The sequence below is a fragment of the Doryrhamphus excisus genome, chromosome 18 (genome assembly GCF_030265055.1).
Source record: "Doryrhamphus excisus isolate RoL2022-K1 chromosome 18, RoL_Dexc_1.0, whole genome shotgun sequence".
NCBI classification, from domain to species: Eukaryota; Metazoa; Chordata; class Actinopteri; order Syngnathiformes; family Syngnathidae; genus Doryrhamphus; species Doryrhamphus excisus.
In genome coordinates, this window is record NC_080483.1 from 9,354,139 (window position 1) to 9,363,240 (window position 9,102).

General features: G+C 37.9%; 1 protein-coding gene across 1 annotated transcript; it reads left to right on the forward strand.

Moving 5' to 3' along the window:
• Nucleotides 1-1,161: 1,161 nt before the first annotated feature.
• Nucleotides 1,162-8,936, forward strand: prxl2b (peroxiredoxin like 2B). The gene is made up of 7 exons (XM_058054955.1): nt 1,162-1,317; nt 1,598-1,802; nt 3,448-3,499; nt 3,611-3,674; nt 3,765-3,840; nt 6,130-6,248; nt 8,730-8,936. The coding sequence occupies exons 1-7, from the start codon at nt 1,255-1,257 to the stop codon at nt 8,754-8,756; spliced, it is 606 nt and encodes a 201-aa protein (XP_057910938.1). The 5' UTR covers nt 1,162-1,254; the 3' UTR covers nt 8,757-8,936.
• The last annotated feature ends 166 nt before the right edge of the window (nt 8,937-9,102 follow it).

The following is a 9,102-nucleotide window of genomic DNA, read 5'->3' on the forward strand; positions in this document are numbered from 1 at the left end:
CAACATCAGCACCGCTATCTATGGCAATGTTAACGTAGTATTATCTACTGTTTACAGTATTGTATGCACAGTTTGTATATATGGATTATTGTATGTATAATATTAGCAATATTACCTGCACTACTCGGCGTCGTAGTTACAATATACTACACATTCAAAATATATAACATAAAAAGTAAAAAATCCATGAAATGTATATAAAAATAATAGTACAAAATGTCTCATGCCGTTATAATTTACCCATTGATTAACAATGTCACTGTCATGTTAAAATTGCATAGTCGGCACTATTAAAAATAAAAAATATATAGTATGACTTATTTTTTTAATTAATACAAAATACATTGAACTGATTAAAATATAAAAATACGACATGTTATATTTTATATTAATATATGAACCATATTGTGGGTGTAGAACTGCACTGCATAGTCAACAGACTTAAAATACTAAAATTAATGTCTAATTCAAAATAAATATTTAAAACAAAAAATACATAAAACTGATTAAAATAATTAATTATATTTCTATAATAATATATTATATAAAATTTTATTATTTTCTTAATTTTTTATTATTATTGCATTTTTATTGTGGTTTCAGTTGTGGTTGTGCACTGTGGCGGCAACACAATTAGAAAACTAAAAATAAAATATGGCTAGTGAAAAATAAATCTAAAAAATAAATAATAATACAAATATTCTCACTGTACCAGAATTCAGATGTGTAATACTGCAATATAAAACCTTTCATAGTATACTACTCTTATATATAATACTATTGTAGAAAATATTTCAAATGTTTCAAGCCCCATAGTACATAATGAAATAACTGTAGTATATCATTGTGTTTTCTGGAAGTGGCTAAAGAAAGTTGCACATACGTATATAGGAAAAGCAAAGGGAAGTAAAAAGAAGGCTACGTTAATGAACAACTCACTGTCATAATAGGTACAACTTTTTAAAAAGTGAAAATAAGGTGGTTGAGTATGGTGTTGGTGTGACCTTTGCTCAACTTACACAAGCTATTATTTCCCTGATTTAAGCGGCGACACTTGCCGAGGTCCCGCCTTCTTTTAGGGCCCCCTTTGTGCTCCGATTGGCTAACAACTCTGAGCTACTTGAGTATGATTGGAGGAGTTTTTGTAATGGGCGTACCAGGAAGTGGTTGTTTTGCAACAACTGCTTACGGGCGTCCAAGCGTTATAATATAACCTCATTCCTTTGATCATATGGTTTGATTTTGTTGTGAAACATGGCAAATGCTGACCTTGTCCGAGTAGGAAAGAATTTATTAAAGAGCGCTGACACTGGAGAGGTAAGCTATAAAGTACCTAGCTTGAAAATCGATCTTTTTAATTGTTGCCAGTTGTATTTCCAGCAAGCTCTCAATGGTATATTATTAAAATCTATTAAACTCTTAACTAAACATCCTGCTGAGAGATCTACTGTCATGTATCTGCTATTATTTCCCCCACTTAAGCTAATAGCTCATAAGTGGTGTCTCCAGGGTGACATAATAATGATGCTTATGGAGAGGTACTCTTCAATGTGACATCCTGCAATAATAACACTGTTCCCTTGTCTTGTGCTTCCAGAATGTGGAGCTCCAGTCTCTGTGGCAGGACCAGCCGGTGGTGGTGTTCTTCCTGCGTAGGTTCGGCTGCCAGGTGTGTCGCTGGATGGCGGCTGAGATCAGCAAGCTGGAGCCAGACCTGAGAGCCAGCGGTGTGGCACTGGTGGGTGTCGGACCCGAGGAGTTTGGCCTCCAGGAGTTCAAGGATTTAGGATTCTTTAAAGGATGTAAGCACCATTATTGTCTATGCTCATTTATATGAAACTATAAAATGTGTTTTCATAGAAAATTCCAACTTAGAAAACATCAACTGTGTTGAACTAGAAAATGCATAACTATAACCATAAAGATGCTGTATATATGGACAAAATATTTATTAGAACAATTAGGCTTGTCATGATAATGACTACAAATGATGATGAACAATACTATTGTCAACTTCATTTTGACACCATTTTGTTATTCATTCATTTATTCATTTTCTACCGCTTATCCTCATGAGGGTCGCGGGGGTGCTGGAGGCTATCCCAGCTGTCTTCGGGCGAGAGGCGGGGTACACCCTGGACTGGTCGCCAGCCAATCACAGGGCACATATAGACAAACAACCATTCACACTCACGTTCAAACCTATGGACAATTTGGAGTGGAAAATTAACCTAGCATGTTTTGGAATGTGGGAGGAACCATTTTGTTATTAATGTAATAATATATGGCATAATAATGTGAGTAATAAACTTTAAATACTCAAGAGTACACCCAAGAGTATTTAACATTATCATTTGAATGTCAAGACAAACAAAAAAGACAAAACACTAAAATAAACACTAAAATAAAAGTATCTATTTTAAAATTAGACTTAAATAAGAATCATAATCACAATATTTCTACTTTTGAATCAGTGTCACTTCCATTATTGTATGAATATTCCAAAAGAAAACGGAGAAATCAGCTCATTTGCATATGTAAATATGTGTGGAACAAGTGATTTACCTTTCATGAGGTGTAACATTTTGTCGCAGTACAAGTACATGTTTTGTATGTGTTTAGTGTACAATGAGGGCTGCATGGTGGTTGAGTGGTTAGCGCGCAGACCTCAGCTAGGAGACCTGAGCTCAATCCCACCCTCGGCCATCTCTGTGTGGAGTTTGCATGTTCTCCCCGTGCATGCGTGGGTTTTCTCCGGGTACTCCGGTTTCCTCCCACATTCCAAAAACATGCTAGGTTAATTGGCGACTCCAAATTGTCCATAGGTATGAATGTGAGTGTGAATGGTTGTTTGTCTATATGTGCCCTGTGATTGGCTGGCGACCAGTCCAGGGTGTACCCAGCCTCTCGCCCGAAGATAGCTGGGATAGGCTCCAGCACCCCAGCGACCCTCGTGAGGATAAGCGGTAGAATCACCTCACTGTTGAATTACTTCTGGAATCACGGCACCGTTTTGTATTATTTATTAATCTTTATCATGTTACAAAATGATGCACAAACGGGAGGAAATCACATGGTGATTGACATCAGATGGTGTGCACACTGTTCCCTCTTTCATGAATAAGTTTGCAGTAACACATATATATAATATAACACATCTTTGATCATGAAGAAGAAAAGGGCAGGCCTGTGTTGTCCTTTCAAAGCCATGATGTTTTCTTCATATTAGTTGGCTACTTGATGTCTCACCCCCCTTGTTTGAAAACTGAAGCAATGTGACACAAAATTGGTGAATTCCTTTTTTAATAACCCTGTCTGACCACATGTGCCTGGGAATTCATTGTAATATTTCTCCGAGTGTGGGCAAACAACACAAAATCTATTTATGGCTGCTACAAAAAATAAATGTATGGGAAATAAGTAACCCTAATCTTTGCTTTATTTTAGCAATTTATGTTGATGAGCAGAAGAAATGCTATACAGATTTTGGCTTCAAAAGGTAAGTGAGTTCCTGTGGAAACTGCATTTAACATTATTATGTACAACTGCACAATCTGATGAGATCCAATACAAGCATAATGACAAACGTGCTGCTGAATGATCCTTGCAGGTACACTGCTCTGAGTATAGTTCCTGCCGCACTGGGGAAGAAAGTACGAGACGTAGCTGCAAAGGTAGCTGTGTGCATAATGGTGTGGCTATACCTGACATCACTTTATTGTCTGACTCCTGTCTCTCTCTGCTGCTGCTGCTGCTGCTCTCAGGCCAGTGCTGACGGCATCAAGGGAAACTTCTCAGGTGACCTACTCCAGAGTGGAGGCATGATCATCGTAGCCAAAGGTACTGTGCAGCCACACATAAGGAATGATACGATAAAGAAAGTTAGCAGCTTAATGGGTACAAATATACAGTACATACAGTATGTCAATCCATGCACTAGAGGGCAGTACTGTATAATGAAATTTGATTGCACAAATGTGTATTGTTACAACAAAATACTAAATAATAATACAAGCAAGTGGAGAGTACAGTATTTTCCAATACTATCAACATCTGATAACGTAAATACCATGCAAAATAGCATTATTATATTACAAATGGAGTGTTTAAGCGTTCTTTGACAATGTAAACAACGTTTTTTGTTTGTAATACAATACAACCACAGATGTCAACCAGTGACAGCAAAGAGGACAACTGTGATGATACACAACAGACACAACAGTAAATTTAACTTGTGCTTTGCGATGTAGCGCAAGTCCTCTCTGTCCTGACTGCTCAGTACAACATGGCTAATGCCAACAACGCCTCATAGGCAGTAATCCAGTAATATTGTGTAAAAGTTCATTTTCTTCTGTAATATCATTCAAATTGTGAAACCTTCATATATTGTAGGTTAATTTTAGGTTTAAGTGAACTATTCAAAACCCCGAAATCCATGTGTTATAATTAGGGCTGTCAAAGTTAACGCTCTAATTAACCCTTAGATGCATAAGTGGGTGAAAAATGACCCGGTCAGGTTGTTTTCTTGAAATATCTTTGTAATGAAAAAATGTTATCATTTCATATTCCATGTATTCCTCAAAATACATGTTTTTGATATAATGCCATTCAATTTTTTAATTTACCTTTTATACATTTTAAGAAATTTTTTGTTTTTGTGTTACTACCCCAACCTTCCATAAGTGGGTGAAAAATGACCCGCATGCATTTTCTATGGAATCCAATCGGAACCTTTGATTCTTATCAACTTTGGCTGTCAGGAATAAATTAACTGTAACACACAAACTATGAGAAGTGTCACCCCTCAGTAAGATTATTTTACACATCAAGTGCTAATACATGTAAGTATTATCTTCATATGATATTGTGTGTGTGTGTCCTTCATGACTGTTAGTATTGGTTAACAACAAATTAGCACACTTACATAACTAGCTGACACTGGCTGGCTAACATTACTATATGTATTGTTGGGCATACTTTATCAATAGCTAACACTAGCACAGTTTTCGTAAAATATTAAATTATTTAAACCCTCGGCCGCCACCGTAGTTTGATTGAAGCACGGTAACTCTGTAGCCACAAGTTGGAACAAATATTGATGGGAAATTGAGAAAGAAAAGAATATTTAGATTGGTAAAGTTAGCTTCTAAGCCCTGGTATGTGGCTCTAGTAGCAAGAACAAAGTTATTTGTATCTATTGTCGCTGTGTTTGACTTTAATCACGGATTAAATGGCCTGCCAGAGACTGGAGCAGTGCAGGTATTGTTTTTAATTGTCATGTACAGTGCTACCATGTCATAAAAGTGGCCCAACTAACCAGTGGTTTTCACATTTTAACATCTTTCTGATGATTTTTGCATTGAACTGCTAGCTAAAATTGGAGTTCCAGCTGCTATTGACGGGCTATTAATGTGATGACAGTGGCTGGAGTCCAGTGTTTTGCTAGCATTAGCGATTTAGCATCGAGCTAGCTAGAAGATTTTCAACATTCGGGTAAAACATACGTACATGTGAATGATCCTATTTATGATGTATTGTATAAAACTATGATAGGTACAACATCAAATGAAAAGCATTAAATGTATACAGAGCCGCCATTGTCGCTTGGTGGACTTTGTTTTTCAGAGAGGTTGTGTACCGCAAACATGCACATTAGCACTCAAATTCACCAAATCTTACCTTCATCATTCCTACATAGTATTAGCATTCAGGAGCAAGTATGAGGTGAACGAAAAAGGGTGAAAATACATCAAAATACATCCATACAGCCCTTATCGTATAGAGCTCTTTGCATCAGAGAACGTTCGTGGTGCGTTCAATAACCGTCAAACAAAGTTGGACAAATCGCAGTTCTCATTAAACATTGAAAAAACTTGGGGGTTTCTAATTCATTGTTACAGTATTGTAATAATTTGTATTATTCGTATTATTATTTGTATATAATTTGTATTATTATATACAGTATGTGTGTAACTGCTATGTCTCTGTCATGCACTGCTAAAGGATGAGTTTCTTTAATGCATTTTAGATGTATTTAGTTTAATTATACAGCTAGTTTTTTATATACTTGTATGACAGTTAAGAACAAATTGATGATCATGCCTTTTTAATGTGTTCTGCTGCATAAAGGTGGTGACAAGGTCTTGCTCCACTTCGTTCAAGACTCCCCAGGAGACTATGTACCATTGGAGGATATTGCTAAAGCTTTATCTATCTCATCTCAAGTGAAAGAGGGTCAGAGGCCAGTGGTAAGACGCACTTCCATTCAACAAATTAGTAAGATAAGCCTTTGGTTAAATCGAAAATGTTTTACAGCACTTTTACGTCAGCAGCATCATGCACATTTGACAAGCTTCGTCACGGACAATGAAATGTCCATTACTCAGCGTTGTTACTTTGAAAAAAAAAAAGAGAAAAGCTCCTCAGGAATGCAATAACAACTCAGAAACATACGGTCATACACGCGCTTGTGGTGAGAGTGGGAGTCTGTCCTGTGACCGTCAGGTCTTCCTCTGACATCTACGGCATGTCCTGCCACCATGTCAAGAAGACTTGACCTCCCCATGAACCGTCTTAGGAGCAACACGCATCTTCTCGTCAGCCGATGAATAGAACAGACATTATTGTTGCCCGCGAGCTCCAAAATGTGGCAGAAACGAGTGCTAGTCACAAGCTAGCGTCCATGCTTGTTTGCATGGGGCCTTGACAACATTTGTCGTCACAGGAAACCTTTGTCAGGAATCTACCGATTTCAGCCGCCGATAAGTAGAAACCTTTTCCTCGAGGAATTCGACACGTTTGGGTTAACAAGTAGTTATCTGTTAAGACGCTTCTTATCTTATCTAATTAGCGTCCCAGTAATTTGGTACAGTAACTCCGAGCTCAACAGCTCACTGTAGCACGCAAAACAAGCTGACCTCATTTAAAGACACATGATGTAACACTTGTGTATTAAATATATCAAATATCTTTTAAAATCTACAGTTATCTAATTTCTTACCATTGTCATAACTTATACTCTACTACTTTCTGGGTACTCCTTTTGTTCGATACTAGTTGAAATTATTTCATTCTTACCTACAAAACACAGTTTTTTGGGACCGGCTATTTGCAGTGGCATGGTACCACTTAAGTACCACTCTCGTGGCATTCTTATACTAAAGCACCAATTGCAGTACCGCTTTTTGACATCCTCATATGCTTGGGGTACCACCGAGAGTACCAACTTTTGTTGTTTAGTCCCAAAGTACCACTATTTGGTACCCTTTTGCACCCCTTTCCTACAAAGTAGGAAAGTATTTGGCAGCCTTTTGCATAGCTAAAGTGATTGGTACCTAGAAGTACCACTCGGTTACCAATTTCATATCTGGCACCCTCATGCTTGGGGTACCACTGAGAGTGCCAACTTTTGTTGTTTACTTCCAAAGTACTACTATTTCGTACCCTTTTGCACCCCTTTACTACAAAGTAGGAAAGTTTTTGGCAGCCTTTTGCATGGCTAAAGTGATTGGTACCTAAAAGTACTACTCGGGTACCTATTTCATATCTGGCACCCTCATGCTAGGGGTACCACCAAGAGTACCAACTTTATTTGTTTAGTTCCAAAGTACCACTATTTGGTACCCTTTTGCACCCCATTACTACAAAGTAGGAAAGTAGTATTTGGCAGCTTTTTGCATAGCTAAAGTGAGTGGTACCTAGAAGTACCACTCGGGTACCAATTTCATATCTGTTACCCTCATGCTAGGGGTACCATTGAGAGTACCAACTTTTGTTGTTTAGTCTCAAAGTACCACTATTTGGTACCCTTATGCACCCCTTTTACTACAAAGTAGGAAAGTATTTGGCAGCGTATTGCATAGCTAAAGTGATCGGTACCTAGAAGTACCACTCGGGTACCAATTTCATATCTGGCACCCTCATATGCTCGGGGTACCACCGAGAGTACCAACTTTATTTGTTTAGATCCAAAGTACTACTATTTCGTACCCTTTTGCACCCCTTTTACTAAAAAAGTAGGAAAGTTTTGGCAGCTTTTTGCATAGCTAAAGTGATTGGTACCTAGAAGTACCACTCGGGTACCAATATCATATCTGGCACCCTCATGCTCGGGGTACCAACGAGGGTATCAACTCTAGGGGTTCCTACAAATTACCACTGTTTAGCACTCTATGCTTGGGTACAATTTATAGTGGATTGGTACCTAAAAAGTACCACTTTTGGAGCCTTATGCCTGGGTACTATTACAGTGGTTTGAACTACAACACTTTGGTACTCTTACTGTATGCCAGGGTACCAACCTTAGTAGTACAATACCTAAAACATGTTGGCACCCTTAAACATGGGTCCTAATTTAAGTGTTATTGCACCTTACGCCTGTTTACCAATCGTAGTGGTTCGCTCAACCGCTTTTTTGGAGTGTATGGAGCAAACAGAACAGCTAATCATCCAAAGTATACCACACCAAGAGCGTATATGGATAATGACCCAAAACATAGTATGACAGCAAATCCAGATTTCATGAATGATGTTTTTTGTGTATTTGTGCGTCACTGTGGCATAGCCATGTTTCTGTGGATGGAGGTCAGGCGTCATGGCAGTGTACATCTGTACGCTGTACGCATTGCAGTATCATTGGCTGTTAGATATGCACATCACCATTGATTCCATGCATTTATTATTCCCCGACACTGTGCATCTTGTACACAAAGTTAAATTTTTTCTTGCAGTGCAATGACGATGTTTGCACTCGGTGAGGACGTCGCCCATTCAAGCCTGATTGTAATGTACACAAATGATTCTAATACCTTGATCATGATGAATGTGGATTGTTTTATATGACCATTCCATTGTCTTTATCATTAATGTTAATGATGTGTAATTCACAGGTTCTATGGAATTACTAATAAGATGCTAATAAATGAATGTCATAGTTGCTTATTTGTTGTTGCTTTTAATTCGGTCAAGTAAAATAATACACGGCTGCACGGTGGTCGAGTGGTTAGCGCGCTGACATGCTAGGTTACAAAACATGCTAGGTTAATTGGCAACTCCAAATTGTCCATAGGTATGAATGTGAGTGTGAATGGTTGTTTGTCTATA

Coding starts and splice junctions, on each gene's coding strand:
- prxl2b (XM_058054955.1), top strand. CDS start 1,255: ATGGCAAATGCTGACCTTGTCCGAGTAGGAAAGAATTTATTAAAGAGC. Junction 1,803..3,447: donor TTTAGGATTCTTTAAAGGAT/GTAAGCACCATT, acceptor GCTTTATTTTAG/CAATTTATGTTGATGAGCAG. Junction 6,249..8,729: donor AAGAGGGTCAGAGGCCAGTG/GTAAGACGCACT, acceptor TTTTTCTTGCAG/TGCAATGACGATGTTTGCAC.